The 17,134-nt window shown below is 44.3% G+C and overlaps 1 protein-coding gene across 1 annotated transcript in view; it reads right to left on the reverse strand.

The window, feature by feature from the left end:
• Positions 1-17,134, reverse strand: part of LOC124550664 — a 197,975-nt gene that overhangs the window by 127,185 nt on the left and 53,656 nt on the right. Inside the window, exon 3 of the mRNA XM_047125388.1 lies at positions 13,388-14,906. Within this exon, the coding sequence (XP_046981344.1) occupies positions 13,388-14,906 (1,519 nt within the window). The remainder of the gene's footprint in view (positions 1-13,387; positions 14,907-17,134) is intronic.

Consider the following 17,134-nt stretch of genomic DNA (forward strand, 5'->3'; position numbering starts at 1 on the left):
CATTTACGTATATACAGAACAACAGTGGTCCTATCACACTCCCTGGAGCACTCCTGATGATACCCTTGTGTCCAATGAACATTTGCCGTCGAGGACAACATAGTGCATTATATTACTTAAGAAGTCTTCGAGCCACTCACATATCTGTGAACGTATTCCATATGCTCATACCTTCGTTAACAGCCTGCAGTGGGCTCTTACATAATGCACTCACACCTACATGCAACATTATTCTGACCACGATTGGCACTTGAAACGTATAGAGGACATTGCACAGGTGCTGCTTGTTGTCAAATGCAACAGCACAATCTGTTCTCATTTGCTACTATAATTCCCTCAGTATCACCTGCTTTAATTCGACTACATTCCATTGAGCCATAGTCGGCTCGCGCTTATGCCGTTTTTCTTTTTTGGCAATTTGTCACCATTTAGTGGCGTCTTACTGCTCGCTCAGTTACTACCTGAACGAGTTGCTCACTTGCCTCCATCAGTGGCAGCAGCAGCGTTTATCGATACTAGTACTGCTGTACCTTCTTTGGTGTGGCAGTTATATCTCCGTGTCGCTGTGTGTGTGAGGCAGTTCGTCGGTTGCGACGGAGCAGCGAGGAAGTCTCCGTGGCGTGAGGTCTGGCCAGGGCCGCTGGCGGCGTGTACACGGGGTTGGAGTTGTGTGGCTCTAGCTGTGAGAGCTGCAAAGTTCGTCGCCTACCGAACCTGCATACTGGAGTTGAGTAATCAGTGAACCTGTTATGAAAGCTCAACAGCTCTGACATCTCTTCCTTTATTGCTGGTTGTTCCTTCCTGGGCTGTGCCCACAAGCAGCAACGTGATGGTGTGCTAGAGCCGGCAAAATTTTGCAGTCGTCTTCCTGTTTGTTGTTTAACTTTTGAAATGATTATAATTTATTAGTGAAATGCGCCAATGGTATCATCTGCCTTGTGGCCATTAACATTCCGGTTACCTGCCCTGGTTGTTAGCATAGTTTTCTGGCAATGTCTTTTCCTCCCCATGTTGATGCTGTCCGGCGCGGCATGTAGTTCTACAACTTGATGTTGTTCTTCCTTTTTCTTTGAGTGGTTATTGTGCCTTGACTATGTTCAGATGCCAAATTATGAAGACATAGTCCTGCTGCGATCCTCGTCCTCGCTGATATTTTTGGTTGTCGTCCCGTTGGTCGGGTGGAAGGGAATTGATTAGGTTGTTGGTTGGTTCTTCAGCCACCCCTAGGTGGTGCTGCCACCCGATTATTTAGTGTTACACTTGGCTGCCTGTCTCACCTAAACTGTTGTTAGAGTATCTTCTGTTCTTTGTGATTGTGATTTTCTTTGTCACAAGTACTGTGCCAGGCCTTTACCCATGTATTAATTTTGTCTGTTCTATGTTCAGTATATAGCCTTCAGCCGTGTTTTATTTAAAAATTTTGTTTGCTCTGTATTTAGGCCTTCAGCCGCGTTTGTTTTGAAAACTCTGGCTTTCAGCTGTAATGTGTAAATTCCTGAATTCTTAAAATGGTCTTCAGCTGTACTGTGTAAATGCTTTTCTTAAGAATGTGATTTTCACTCTGCAGCGGAGTGTGCGCTGCCCTCTGCCTGGCACATAAATGTGATTTTCAGAGTATCCATGTAGATGTAGATGAAACTTCCTGGCAGATTAAAACTGTGTGCCGGACCGAGACTCGAACTCGGCTTTCGCGGGCAAGTGCTCCACCATCTGAGCTATCCAAGCAAGACTTACGCCCCGTCCTCACAGCTTTACCTCTGCCAGAAAGGCAAAGGCCGGGTATACAGTTTTAACCTGCCAAGAAGTTGCTTAACCTAAGGTTTGTCTTTAGTTATTCTGAATAATTGTTTGGGCCTTCAGCAATCAAGATATTTAAAGTTTTGTCAAGATGGTTTCCTGTTGTACAGTGTAAATGCCTATCTTTAAAGGTTGGCTTTTTATTGTGTTGAAAAATTATTGGGCTTTCAGCTGAGGAATCAATTTAAATTTTCCTTAATATGACTTTAGCTGAGGTTTGTAAATGCTTGCCTTTTAAAGAATTTCCTTTGCTAATCTGAATTATTATTTGGGCCATTAGCAGAGAAGATATTTTAATTTTACTTAAGTAAGGCCTTCAGCTGTTTCTATAAATCGTTGTGTTTTAAAAGTAATTATTTAAACATTATTATTGAGAAGTTACTTGGGCCCCCAGCCGTGAATTGATCGTTGTGGTTTTAAAGAGAAAACTGTGCATTGGTTTTTGAGGAATACAGTGGTGTGTTCTTGTGTAATTAACAGTAACTGATCTTGGCCCTTTCCACAACCTGATCCGCTCTGTCCTGCGAAACCAGATTCCATCCATTATCCTCGTTTTGCTTTTGTTGATGTTTATCTTACATCCTCCTTTCAAGACACTGTCCAGTCCATTCAACTACTCTTCCAGGTCCTTTGCTGTCTCTGACTGAATTATGATGTCCTCAGCAAACCACAAAGTTTTTATTCCTCCAAGATGCATTTTAATGCCTACTTCAAATTCTTCTTTTGTTTTCTTTACTGCTTGCTCAATATACAGACTGAATAACATCAGGGATAGGCTACAACCCTGTCTCACTTCCTTCTCAATGACTTCTTCCCTTTACCCTTTATGCCCCTCGACTCTTATAACTGCCATCTGCTTTCTGTACAAATTGTAAATAGCCTTTTGCTCCCTGTATTTGACGCCTGTCACCTTCAGAAGCCAAAAGCTTCCTCTAAGTCTACATATGCTAGAAACGTAAATTTGGCTTTCCTTAATCTATCTTCTACGGCCTTGCCGCAGTGGATACACCGGTTCCCGTGAGATCACCGAAGTTAAGCGCTGTCGGGCGTGGTCGGCACTTGGATTGGTTACCATCCAGGCCGCCATGCGCTGTTGCCATTTTCCGGGGTGCACTCAGCCTCATGATGCCAATTGAGGAGCTACTCGACCGAACAGTAGCGGCTTCGGTCAAGAATACCATCTTACGGCGGGGAGACCGGTGTGCTGACCCCACGCCCCTCCTATCCACATCCTCCACTGAGGATGACACGGCGGTCGAATAGTCCCGGTAGGCCACTCGTGGCCTGAAGACGGACTGCTTGTTCCATCTTCTAAGATAAGTCGTAGGATCAATATAGCCTCGCTTGTTCCAACATTTCTACGGAAACCAAAATGATCTTCCCCGAGGTCGGCTTCTACCAATTTTTCCATTCGTCTATAAAGAATTCGTGTTAGTATTTTGCAGCCATGGCTTATTAAACTGATAGTTCGGTAATTTTCACATCTGTCAACACCTGCTTTCCTTGGGATTGGAATTATTATATTCTTCTTGAAGTCTGAGGAGATTTCGCCTGTCTCATACATCTTGCTCACCAGATGGTAGAGTTTTATCATGGCTGGCTCTCCCAAGGCTATCAATATTTCTAAAGGAATGTTGTCTACTCCCAGGGCCTTGTTTCAGATGAGGTCTATCAGTGCTCTGTCAAATTCTTCATCCAGTATGATATCTCCCATTTTATCCACGTCTAATTTCTCTACCATTTCCATAATAATGCCCTCAGTCACATCGCCCTTCTATAGACTTTCCATATACTCCTTCCACCTTTATGTTTTTCCTTCTTTTCTTAAAATGGCTCTGAGCACTATGGGACTTAATTTCTGAGGTTATCAGTCCCCTAGAACTTAGAACTATTTAAACCTAACTAACCTACGGACATCACATACATCCATGCCTGAGGCAGGATTCGAACCTGCGGTCGCGCGGTTCCAGACTATAGCTCCTAGAACCGCTCGGCCACCCCGGCTGGCTTCTTTTCTTAGAACTGGTTTTGCATCTGAGCTCTTGATATTGATACAGGTGGTTCTCTTTTCTCCAAAGGTCTCTTTAATTTTCCTGTTGGCGGCATCTGTCTTACCCCTAATGATATACGCCTCTACATCCTTACATTTGTCCTCTAGCGATCCCTGCTTAGCCATTTTGCACCTCTTGTCGATCTCATTTTTGAGATGTTTGTAGTTCTTTTTGCGTGCTTCATTTAGTGCGTTTTTACATTTTCTCGTTTCATCAATTAATTTGAATATCTCTTCTTTACTAACCCACGTCGTTTTACCTACTTGATCCTGTGCTGTCTTCACTACTTCATCTCTCAAAGCTACTCATTCTTCTTCTACTGTATTTATTTCCCTTGTTCTTGTCAACCGTTCCATAATGCTCTCTCTGAAACTCTCTACAACCTCTGGTTCTTTCAGCTTATCCAGGTCGCATCTCCTTAAAATGCCACCTTTTTGCACTTTATTGAGTTTTAATCTACAGCTCATAACCCATAAATTGTAATCAGAATCCACATCTTCCCCTGGAAATGTCTTACAATTTAAAACCTGGTTCCTAAATATTTGTCCTACCATTATACAATCTATCTGCAACCTTGCAGTGCCTCTAGGCCTCTTCCATGTATACAATCTTCTTCCATGATTCATGAAGCAAGTGTTAGCTATGATTAAGTTATGCTCTGTGCAAAATTCTACCAGATGGCTTCCTCTTTCATTACTTACCCCTATTGGATATTAACCTACTACTTTTCCTGCTATCTAATTCCAGTCCCCCTGACAATTTTCATCTGCCTTCACAATCTGAATAATTTCTTTTATTGCGTCATACATTTCTTCAATCTCCCCATGAAGCACACACAAGAAGATTTCACAAACCAGTGTAAACATCGGCGTACATGCTTTTCTATAGGACACGTCGTTTCAGAACACAGAGACCCTTGTCTTCCGCCAGGTTACCATTCCATCCGTGTCCTCACCACATGGTAGCGAGGCAGCCAGCAGGAGCACCGACGTTTAGTCGTCGATGAAGCAGGTCCAGTCGGGAGCAAGCATCGGCGGCATCTTTGTCATACACATCATGCTCGCTTTTGAGTGTAAAAGCAATTTATTCCCAAAATTAACTATTGCACCCTCGGCCATCTGGTCATTTTCAAATGGAATACTGGGAAACCCATATGCTTCTGCACATGACAGTATTTTAGAATGTGTCACATATTCCTACACAAAGTAGTATTCCTCTATACTAGGAGAAAAGTTTCTATAATTTTATGTCCGAAAACCAATACGTGCTGACATATGGACCGTTTTCACAGGAGATGGCATCGTAGCTCGCCGCAATATACAGAATGGTCCACTGATCGTGGCCGGGCCAAATATCTCACGAAATAAGCGTCAAACGAAAAAACTACAAAGAACGAAACTTGTCTAGCTTGAAGGGGGAAACCAGATGGCGCTATGGTTGGCCCACTAGATTGCGCTGCCACAGGTCAAACGGATATCAACTGCACTTTTTAAAATAGGAACCCCTATTTTATATTACACATTCGTGTAGTACGGAAAGAAATATGAATGTTTTACTCGGACTACTATTTTCGCTTTGTGATGTAATAGTCACAAACATATGGTTCACAATTTTAGACGAACAGTTGGTAACAGGTAGGCTTTTTAAATTAAAATACAGAACGTAGGTACGTTTGAACATTTTATTTCGGTTGTTCCAGTGTGATACATGTACCTTTTTGAACTTGTCATTTCTGAGAACGCATGCTGTTACAGCGTGATTACCTGTAAATACCACATTGATGCAATAAATGCTCAAAATGATGTCCGTCAACTTCAATGCATTTGGCAATACGTGTAACGACATTCCCCTCAACAGCGAGTAGTTCGCCTTCCGTAATGTTCACACATGCATTGACAGTGCGCTGACGCATATTGTCAGGCGTTGTCGGTGGATCACGATAGCAAATATCCTTCAACTTTCCCCACAGAAAGAAATCCGGGGACGTCAGATCCGGTGAACGTGCGGGCCATAGTATAGTGCTTCAACGACCAATACACCTGTCATGAAATATGCTCTTCAATACCGCTTCAACCCCACGTTAGCTATGTGCCGGACGTCCATCATGTTGGAAGTACATCGCCATTGTGTCCTGCAGTGAAACATCTTGTAGTAACATTGGTTGAACATTACGTGGGTAATCAACATACATTGCACCATTTAGATTGTCATCGATAAAATGGGCGCCAATTATGCTTCCTCCCTTAATGCCGCACCATAAATTAATCCGCCAAGGTCGCTGATGTTCCAGTTGTCGCAGCCATCGTTGTTTTTCCGTTGCCCAATACTGCATATTACGCTGGTTTACGTTACCGTTGTTGGTGAACGACGCTTCGTCGCTAAATAGAACGCGGGGAAAAAAATCTGTCATCGTCACGTAATTTCCCTTGTGCCCAGTGGCAGAAGTGTACACGACGTTCAAAGTCGTCGCCATGGAATTCCCGATGCATAGAAATATGGTACGGGTGCAATCGATGTTGATGTAGCATTCTCAACACCGACGTTTTTGAGATTCCCGATTCTCGTGCAATTTGTCTGCTACTGACATGCGGATTAGCCGCGACAGCAGCTACAACACCTACTTGGGCATCATCATCTGTTGCAGGTAGTGGTTGACGTTTCACACGTAGCTGTACACTTCCTGTTTCCTTAAATAACGTAACTACCCGGCAAACGGTCCGTACACTTGGATGATGTCGTCCAGGATACCGAGCCGCGTACATAGCACACGCCCGTTGGGAATTTTGATCACAATAGCCATACATCGATACGATATCTATCTTTTCCGTAATCGGCAAACGGTCCATTTTAACACGGGTTATGTATCACGGAGCAAATACCATCCGCACTGGCGAAATGTTACGTGATACCACGTACTTATACGTTTGTGACTATTACAGCGCCATCTATCACAAAGCGAAAAAAATTGTCTAACTAAAACATTCATATTTCTTTACGTACTACACGAATATGTAATAAAAATGGGGGTTGCTATTTTAAAAAACGCAGTTGATATCCGTTTGACCTATGGCAGCGCCATCTAGCGAGCCAACCATAGCACCATCTGGTTTCCCCCTTTAAGCTAGACGAGTTTCGTTCTTCGTTGTTTTTTTTTTTTTTTTTCGTTTGACGCTTATTTCGTGAGATATTTGGCCCGGTCACTATCAATGGACCACCCTGTATATACCAGGGCCAGCGAAATGCTGTGCACTGCGCAAATGTGCGGAAGTACAGCAGAAATGCGCACATCTCAGCCAAAGAGCAAAGCGGAGTAGTGACGTGTGTGGCTAGACACGCATATCAAATGAACGGCCACGGTTCCGCTTCCCTGTTTACGCAGTACCAGGAGGACCGAAGCGCACACAATCTAGCTTCCCCGTGGCGACTGTAGACTTAGGTGAGATGAACTGAGAAATGGCGAGTATTGTGAAAAAGCAAAGAACGGGAGATCTGCATTCTTCTTTAGAGCCTTTTGGTGAAAATTCGCAGTGTCTGCTGTGCCACCGAGTAATAGGCGGCCAGTGCAAGTTCACGACTGTAAGACTCTAAAACTCATATCATAAAGAAGAGTGTTGTACAAGCCGAAATTAAATTCGCTTAAAAATGGATAAACCACATCAACAGGTTTTTAATGTAAGTCGTAATAACTGACACCTCTTGAACTCTTCCTTTCTTGTGTGTCATTCGTATCTGTTTTACCGTGTAACCTACTGTTTTCAATTTTCCATAATGACAATCGAAGTACATCTTCACTGCGAGCAAGTTTCAAAATTGCATTAAGGAGAGCAAGATCCGGGAAACCGTTCTCCTAAAGGGAGTTTGTAAAAACTGTCTCACTGATACTGCAGAGCTTTTGTATCCCACGAACGTTAGCAGATTTCAAGAAATCGGCGTTTCCAAACAAACAGTGACACGAAGCATCAGTGTTATGGCCGGCGATGTGCACAGGTAGTTAATAAATAAATTTAAGGACTTGGTTGCTTTTTCTGTTAGGCTGAACGAACAGATCTTTCAGATACAGCTCAGGTAGTGATATACATACCAGGTGTCGGTAATGCTCAACGTGTGGTACACGACGTTTTGGACTTAGTGCCCTTGAAAGGATCCGTGACGGGTGTAGACCTGCTCCAAGCCGTCCAGCAAGTGATTGATGGTGTCCTTATGGATTGGATTTTAGATTAGATTGTTTGGGGGAAGAGACCAAACAGCAAGGTCATCCGTATCATAGGATTAGGGAAGGACAGGGAACGAAGTCGGCCGTGCCCTTTCAATGGAACCATCCCGGCATTTGTCTGGAGTGAATTAGGGAAATCGTGGAAAACCTAAATCAGGATGGCCGGACGCGGGGTTGAACCGCCGTCCTCCCGAATGCGACTCCAGTGTGCTAACCACTGCGCCACCTCGCTCGGTTATGGATTGGAATTGATTAATCTCAATGACTACGAATGGAACATGAATGTGCTTAAAAATGTTATTAGGAGGGCAAAGAGTATGTGATATGCAAATAGAATAGCTAATTCACAGGATAAAATTAAAACCATATGGCCAGTTGTGAAGGAAGTGTCTGGTCAGCAGCACAAGGTTGACGATATAAAGTCAGTTCGCAGAAAAAATATTTCTGTTACTGATAAATCAGATAATGTACAGTATTTAACAATCATTTTCTGAGAATTGCTGGTAAATTAAAGGAAAATTTAGTTTCTACAGAAAATTATATAACTTTCTTGGCAAGTGCCTTTCCGAGATTGATGTCTAAAATACTCCTCTGTGATACAGACAAGAGGGAAATTGAGTCAATAATTAAATCACTTAAGACTAAGGACTCTCATGGTTATGATGGAGTGTCTAGCAGAATATTAAAATACTGTACCCCACATGTTAGCCCTGTATTTAGCCATATTTGTAATTGTTCCTTTAGGAATGGACAGTTTCCTGAGCGATTAAAGAGTAGTAAAGCCGCTTTATAAAAAGGGAAAAAGGGATAATGTAAATAATTTTAGACCTATTTCCATGCCATCAGTGTTTGCAAAAATTATTGCAAAGGCTGTGTATGTAAGGAAAATTGACCATTTTAAATAACACGATTTGCTATCAAATGTACAGTTCGGCTTTAGAAGTTGCTTAACAACCGAAAATGCTATAATCTCTTTTCTCTGTGAGGTACTGGATGGGCTAAACAAAAAGTTTCGATCGCTTGGCATATTTTTTTTTTATTTAACTAAGGCATTTGATGGTATTGATCACAAAATATTGCTCCAGAAGTTGGACCGTTACGGAATACGGGGAGTAGCTCACAATTGGTTCACCTCATACTTTAGCAACAGGTAGCAAAAGGTCATTATTCATAATGTTGATAACAGCTGTGATGTGGGGTCTGAGTGGCGTGCGGTCTAGTGGGGGGTGCCGCAGGGGTCAGTGTTGGGGCCGCTCCTGTTCCTTATTTATATAAATGATATGCCCCCTAGTATTACGGGAAACTCAAATATTTCTGTTTGCTGATGACACTAGCTTGGTAGTAAAGAATGTTGTGTGCAACATTGGCTCGGTTTCAAATAGTGCAGTACATGACCTAAGTTCATTGCCTGTAGAAAAACTAACGCTAAATCACAGTAAGACTGTCAGTTTTTACAGTTTCTAATACACAATTCAACAAAACCTGGCGTTTAAATTTCACAGAACAGGCATGTGATTAGTGAAACTGAACACATCAAATTTGTAGGTGTGGAGATAGATAGTAAGCTCTCGTGGAAAGCTCACGTTCAGGATCTTGTTCAAAGACTTAATACTGCTATTTTTACTAATCGAACGTTATCAGTAGTGAGTGATCGTTCGACACGAAAATCAGTCTACTTTGCTTATTTTCATTCCCTTATGTCATATGGTATTATATTTTGGGGTAACTCTTCCCATTCTAAAAGAATATTTTTGGCTCAGAAACGGGTGGTTCGGGCCATGAGTGGTGTAAGTTCACGAACCTCTTGTCGACCTCTGTTCACCAGTCTGGGTATTTTGACACTGGCCTCTCAATGTATATATTCCTTACTGTAATTTCTTGTTAACAATATTAGCTTATTCCGAAGAATAACCAGCTTTCACTCGGTTAATATTCGGCAGAAATCAAACCGGCATTTGGATCGAACTTAACTCTTGTGCAAAAAGGTGTGCAGTATATTGCTGCATCCATTTTCAATAAGCTACCACTCGAATTCAATAATCTTAGCAGTAATCCACGCGCTTTCAAACCTAAACTGATGAGTTTCGTCATGGGTCACTCCTTCTATTCTGTAGAGGGGTTCCTTGAAAAATTAAGCTGATTCTTATTGTATTGTTGATTGCGTTTACTAAACTTGTGGACTGACGTTTTTCGGGTTCATGAACATTTATTTTTATCTGTTATTACTTTTATATCGTAATTTTGTGTACTGACACGTTCTATGACCTTGGAGATTTGCGCCTCAATTTGCTCCTACGCAACTTGACGTGTAAATAAATAAATAAATAACATCGGCAGTGCGACCCCGTCAGAGAGGACCCCTAGCACAGCTGCACAAAAAGCCAGGACGCACAGAAGAGACGGAATTCACTGCGTTCTTCGTCGAGGGCGCTTTGTCCAATGTCAGTAACGTAGGAAAACGTCATACAAACTGTTGTGCGAACGGTAAACTGCCTGAAAACACGTGGGCTTACGCGTCGGCAGTTTCGGCAGTTCTTGGAGGAATTAGGAGAAGAGTACGGCGACATACCTTAGTATATTGAGGAACGCAGGCTCAGTCGAAGTAAAATGCTGAGAAGATTTTTTTTTTACTTACGTTTGGCCGCAATACATTTCTTACGTGGTAAGTGAAACAGTGAACCGAAATTAGAAAACCCTTGCTGGATATCAGACCTAGCATTTCTCGCGCACAAGACGTCTCACATGAATCGAGTGAACGTCAGTTTGTAACTTGAAAATAATTTAATTTCTGACATGCAGGAAAAAGTAAATACATTTGAAAGGAAGCTTGCTCTTCGGGAGAGCCAACAACAGTCTAAAGACAATGCACATTTCCCTACCCTTGGTTTCATCCACGAAAATTTCAAGAGTACGTGTTAATAATTGTATAAATTTAGGGGCAATTCTGATCACGATTCGTAGACGTTATGAATGCGTCTTATGACGTTCGTTGCCTTGTGCGGCCGTTTTCAGCATCAGTTGGAGATGCTCCGAATCATCTACAGAGGGGACCGATCGACCTGCAGTGCAATACATTGATGGACAAGTTCTTTGCAGTTCGAAATACAAAAGAATTCCACGAAAACTTTCCGCAGCAAGAATTCTCACACCTGCACAAGGAAGCTGGGAGAATAATGTCCATGCTTGGATCTACTTATGTTTGTGAAATTTTTTTCTCTATAATGAAAACGAAAAAATGAAGGTTTGTATCGACTGTTAGTAACGAAAATCTTAGCAACTGCTTGCTTTTATCAATGTGCCGCGCTTTTGTGCCCGACACTGACTTTGTCGTTACTCATCACCAATGATACATATGTTTCGGGTTTCTTCCTTTTTCTAATTTAGAAGAGTTATTTACTAACTGTGCCTCATCCTGCTCCTTGGTGGACATTGTTATCTGAAAAATTTTGTATTAAACCGGTTGTTCGACGTATACTTACAAGCTAAAAAAAATTATCGTTTAATTATTCAGAGACATGTTTGATATGGTTGTCATAAAGTGTACTTAGATACCTAACGTGGGTGTAAAACCAATCCGGCCTATTTATGACCCTTCGTTTTTGTCAGGCTACCTTTCATGTGGAAAGCGGTTGCACACACCGACTGTTATATTCACTTGTAAATTATAGATTGCAGCAATCAGTCGCTTAAATTTTATTATTATGCATATCTAGATTTCAGCTAGAAGCTAGCCATTCTCATTGCACTATTATTTTCGCTCAACGCATGTAAGTCACTGTTGATCACCCACAGTTCATTGAATACAGTATTCAGGACGAGGATTGGTACCGACAGGGCATACAAGCCCTTGTTTCGCGCTAGAGGCCGCACAACGGGATGAAGGTTACGTGGAAAAATAGTGTATGTAGATAATACACTATTTTTTCGTGTGTGTAATTCTGATTATGTTTAATAAAGAATCGCTGAAGTAAAAAATGCGGTGCATTACATTCTGGGCAACCCTCTAGTTACTACTGTGTCTAGTTCTGAATTAATTTATTGGTCTGTTTCTAAGCGGGTAATGAAGCAATTTCTAAGACTACTGCAGGTACTAACACAATTTGGAGAAGACTTTTCTTGAGGTATTTAACATTTGCTGCCTGTATGCCTCCCTTTTATTATCGGCGATGCACTGAACAAAGCACAACATATGTATGTAATGGGTGGACTATCTGAGGAACCTGCAACATCAACGGCATTAAAGCTACTAATGGACAAAAAATAATTATAGGTAACTCATACAATCAATGAAATGAAATGATCGTGTGGCACTTATGGCCGGGAGTCCCCATTCAGGGAAGATGGGCTGCCGAGTTGCAAGTCTTATTACAGGCGATGCCACATTGGGCGGCTTGTGTGTCGTGATGAGATGATGATGATGACAGCGCAACAACCAGTCCACGAACGCAGAAAAACTCCAACCCGGCTGGGAATCAAACCCGGGCCCACTGCATGGTAGCCAAACATGTTACCTCTCAGCTAAGCAGCTGGACTAAATAACTGCAATGGAAATGGAAATGAGCGTTTGGCGCCATTGGCCTGGAGGCCCCTTACGGGGCAGGTCCGGCCGCCTCGGTGCAGGTCTTACTACATTCGACGCAACATTGGGCGACCTGCGCGCCGGATGGGGATGAAATTATGATGAACACAACACGACACCCAGTCCCTGAGCGGAGAAAATCCCCGACCCAGCCGGGAATCGAACCCAGGCCCGTAGGACGGCAGTCCGTCACGCTGACCGTTCAGCTACAGGGGCGGACAATAACTGCAATGATCTTTTGAAAATAATTTAGTTTAGTGTCTGAAACAGAATCGAATCGTTTAGTTTTTACCCCTCAGGGGGTCATTAACCACAGGTTGGGGACCACTAGCCGGCCGTGTTGACCGAGCGGTTCTAGGCGCTTCAGTCTGGAACCGCGCGACCGCTACCGTCGCAGGTTCGAACCCTGCCTCGGGCATGGGTGTGTGTGATGTCCTTAGGTTAGTTAAGGTTTAAGTAGTTCTAAGTTCTAGGGGACTGATGACCTCAGATGTTAAATCCCATAGTGCTCAGAGCCATTTGAACCATTTTTTTGACTTTTTTAAGGTTCATCATCTATTTTTATCTTTTATAACGTTGATTTTGTAATTTTATGTACTGACACGTTCCACGATCTTGGAGATTTGTTCCTCAATTTGGTCCTACGGAAGTTGACGAGTAAATACAAAAATAAAATAAAAACTCAAGTGGGCCTCGAGAGCACACTCTTCACTCGCCAGTGCACGAGCTGCGACGCGGCCAGCTCACCTTTGGTCGAGTCCGCACCGGCTGCAGCAGCGCCTCCACGCTGGCGTCGTCGTCGCCACTGAGCGTGGAGCACGTCGAGCAGTCGGAGGCCTTCCTCTCGGGCGTCAGCAGGCCCCCGTCGACATCCGTGTCGGCGGCCGACAGCCCGCTGCACGAGCTGCCGCACTCGCTCAGCTGGTCGCCGTCGTCGGCCCCCGCGTCGCCCCCGCCCTCCCACGGCGGCCCGCAGTACGGCACGTCGTCCGAGTAATCGCTCACCACCACCGAGGGCGTCCTCCAGTAGCGCGCCTGCCCCGGCGGGCCCTCCTCCCCGTCGTCGAAGCTCTGCGTCGACTGCCGCCTCAGTTCCACGACGCAGTCTTCCGACTCCCCCGCGAGGTCCTCGTGGTCACCGTGGTGCAACACGGTGTCTCGCTCCGGGTCGAACTTCATACCTGGGCGCCCGGGCAGGTACAAACCCCCGAGAGTCCCAATCTCTGGAGGTTGTCTCTCCATCTCTTCGTCCATCTCCCCAGTATTCCAGGAACTCCATCCTTTCGACCTAGTGTCGGTGCCGAAGTCGTCAGTCCAGGAGGTGGCGGGAACAATATCTCCTTGGCGACCCTGCCAGGAACACTCCCGGTCGTCTTCGCCGGTTACCGAAGAGGCCTTCCTCGATTCGGGCCAGTCTCGGTCGCTCGGTAGGTCTGCCTTCTCGTCTCTGGCGACCTCCCACTCCGAGGCGTGGTTCCTCCTGATCTCTGCACACAAGTCCTCAGTGCTCGCCGAAGTGACCTTACCAGTCTCGCACCACTTGCTGCAGACTTCCAAGTTCTTGCCGCGGTCCGATCCGTTGCCGTGCGACCCGACAGAACGGAAAATCTCGTCTCTGTCTACAATTTCTGGCGCCTCAGACGCCCTCCTAGTACTGCCCAATATTTCTGTCTCATTCTGCTCGCTGACTCTCGAGAGAGAATACCACTGTCGTCTTTCGTCACCAGTGACGTGCTCGTGAATATTGGCACGAATCGCCACACGTTCATCTTGAGCCGTTTTATCATCTTCAGATAATACGAGAGTTTTCTCTTCACCAAACCAGTCTTTCGTCTGTAGGCCACTGCCATCACTAACCTCTGTCAGCCCTCTGAGCCTCAACAACCCGACACCTCGCGTCACTTTCAAGACGTCGCGTTCTTGCCCCTCTTCGATGCTGACACCGCTGTCCAATCTAGCGATAGTCGGTTTCTTGAAACTGTCTACGGTAGCAGGCCACGATGACAGAGAGTGCTGACGGTTGTAACAAGCTGGTGAGACATCTTCGGGGCCAAGTCCACTGTCGTAACGCCCGTCGTCAGGGGGAGGTGAAATGGGAACTTCGGTGTCCTCATTCCAGTGATGCCTCGCTTCCTTCTGGTCGAATTCCAGGTCGTGCAGTGCCGTCTGCTGGTGGTGTCTGGCAATTGTCTGGTTTGGGATCTGCTGGAGGGTAAGTGGTGGATGAGCGCGTGCTTCCACTGGTGCCGAAAGGTCAATAGCAGTGCTGAAACAATAACAGAAACAATCACAGTTGTCATGTGATAGCAAAATCTATACACACAAGAACACTAAAAAATAAACAGTTCTGCTTTACATACGTTTTATGTGCTTTAATTTTTTTTATGCAGTAGGTGTACACAGTTTACAGGGTACAAATGAAATATGTAAGTAGAGGGCAGTGATAGAAGTAAATAATCCTAATAAACAGCAGTCCTGAAACTACGTGTTTCCCGTTTACAACATATTATGACTGACTACATCAAGAATTGTAGGAGAATCCCCGACAATCCAAATTACAGATATGCACTTGAGTACGAACATATTCCAACCAATGTTCACATGGCCACCTTCCATGCAAAAAGCAGGTTTCACCACATCTCCTCTTTGACGCCAGTACACATTCAGAAATTCCACGCAAGTTCCAAATCCACTGGCAGACATTCACAGTGCTTTCCCAGGATTCTTCGAGACAATCGACAGCGCTAGAATACACCAGAGGTTTTAAGTTTCCCCACGCCCAAAATAATCCAACTCATCCAAGTCAGAGGACCTGGCTCATGCCATTGACGAGCCACAGCCGATGCACTTGCTATCGAAAATGCATGCTTCATATTCCCGAATAGCCAAATGAAAGTGTGCCAATTCACCATCGTGCATGCACCACATATGCAACCTCACAACATAAGAAGCATTATTCAAATAGCTTGTGTTGCAGGGAATTAAAGTACACATCAGCAGCAAGTTGGCCAGGCAGGAAATGTGGCGCTGTCAGTCCATCACCAAAGACGCCGGCTCGAATGTTAATGGAAAATCTCACCTCATGTGTCGTCTCAATGGTGTTAATGCTCATAATATCACCAGGGGTAAAGCACGCTTCATGTATAAGTAACATGTGCAAGTGGAATTATGGATCATTCCCACATTCAGTAAGGGATCCATTGGCAGAAACCAAACTGGCCTTGAATCTAAGGTGCGGCTAGGGACTGCACAATTTTTACGTGATGACTGTCCCTCATGTGATAATCACCATACTGTGGAGAGCGGAGCGCGATCTGCCACAGCCGGCCGCTGTGACCGTGCGGTTCTAGGCGCTTCAGTGTGGAACTGCGTGACCGCTACGGTCGCAGGTTCGAATCCTGCCTCGGTCATGGATGTGTGTGATGTCCTTAGGTTAGTTAGGTTTAAGTAGTTCTAAGTTCTAGGGGACTGATGACCTCAGATGTTAAGTCCCATAGTGCTCAGAGCCATTTGAAGCATTTTTTTTTTTATCTGACACAGCATTCCCTCTGGTACCCACTCCTGGCACAGCGTCCAGTTGTTCGAATTCACGCTCCTCCATTCGTGGTGTTGACAATTTTCTTGGTCTGCCGGCATGTTAGGTTTAAGTGGACGGGTCTCACAAAGGCGCCGACGGGAGATAGAGAACACTCTGCAGTGTGGCTGTCTTCTGCGAGGACACGCTACATGACGCATTCGTGCTGCTTCCCATGTACTCCATTAGCACGCCCACGCATGAAGTGGATGCCATCCATTTCTTCACTTGAAAATGTGTGTGGGCTCATAGCAATAGCCTCAAGAGCTGCACATGCATAGTGCATTTTTTGTTCACTGTAGGATCATGCCTGGAGGTGTTGTACCAATGGTATCACGTGTGCATACGTCGTACTGACAAAAATGATTGGTTACTGGACCTATGTTTATTAGGATTATTTACGTTTTTCATTGTCCTTTACTAGAAATGTCAGTGCAGACACATTCTGTATACTGTAATTTGCCTCAGCTTTCAGTGGATACACGTTGAGTGGCAGCTTGTTCTATACCATCTCAGAACTATGATCAAGTGCACAGGTGATTTTTTTTCCACCGAGTACAAACTCTAGGTATTGATGGATGAGAGGATACAGAACAAAAGAGGTCTAATGAAGTTGTGTCTGGAAATGCATGGTTCCCGTGCTACATACCATTCATTCAATCATACATTATTACAGGGAATGCGGTCTAATACGTACTGTATCATGCAGCCACAATTACAGTATCTGTTGCAAATAGTTTCTCTATGTGCCTCAACACATGCCTGTAAGCACTGTAGCATGTTCTACCTCAGTGATGGTCAAAAACAGTCTTGGTTGCAATTTTATTTTTTTATTTTTCAAAGACGCGTTTTTCCTTATATAGTCATCTTCAGGTTATCTTTTCTAGATGGACGCGAGAGGCACCAAGATCTGCAAGATT

The sequence above is a fragment of the Schistocerca americana genome, chromosome 9 (assembly GCF_021461395.2).
Source record: "Schistocerca americana isolate TAMUIC-IGC-003095 chromosome 9, iqSchAmer2.1, whole genome shotgun sequence".
Taxonomy (NCBI): Eukaryota; Metazoa; Arthropoda; class Insecta; order Orthoptera; family Acrididae; genus Schistocerca; species Schistocerca americana.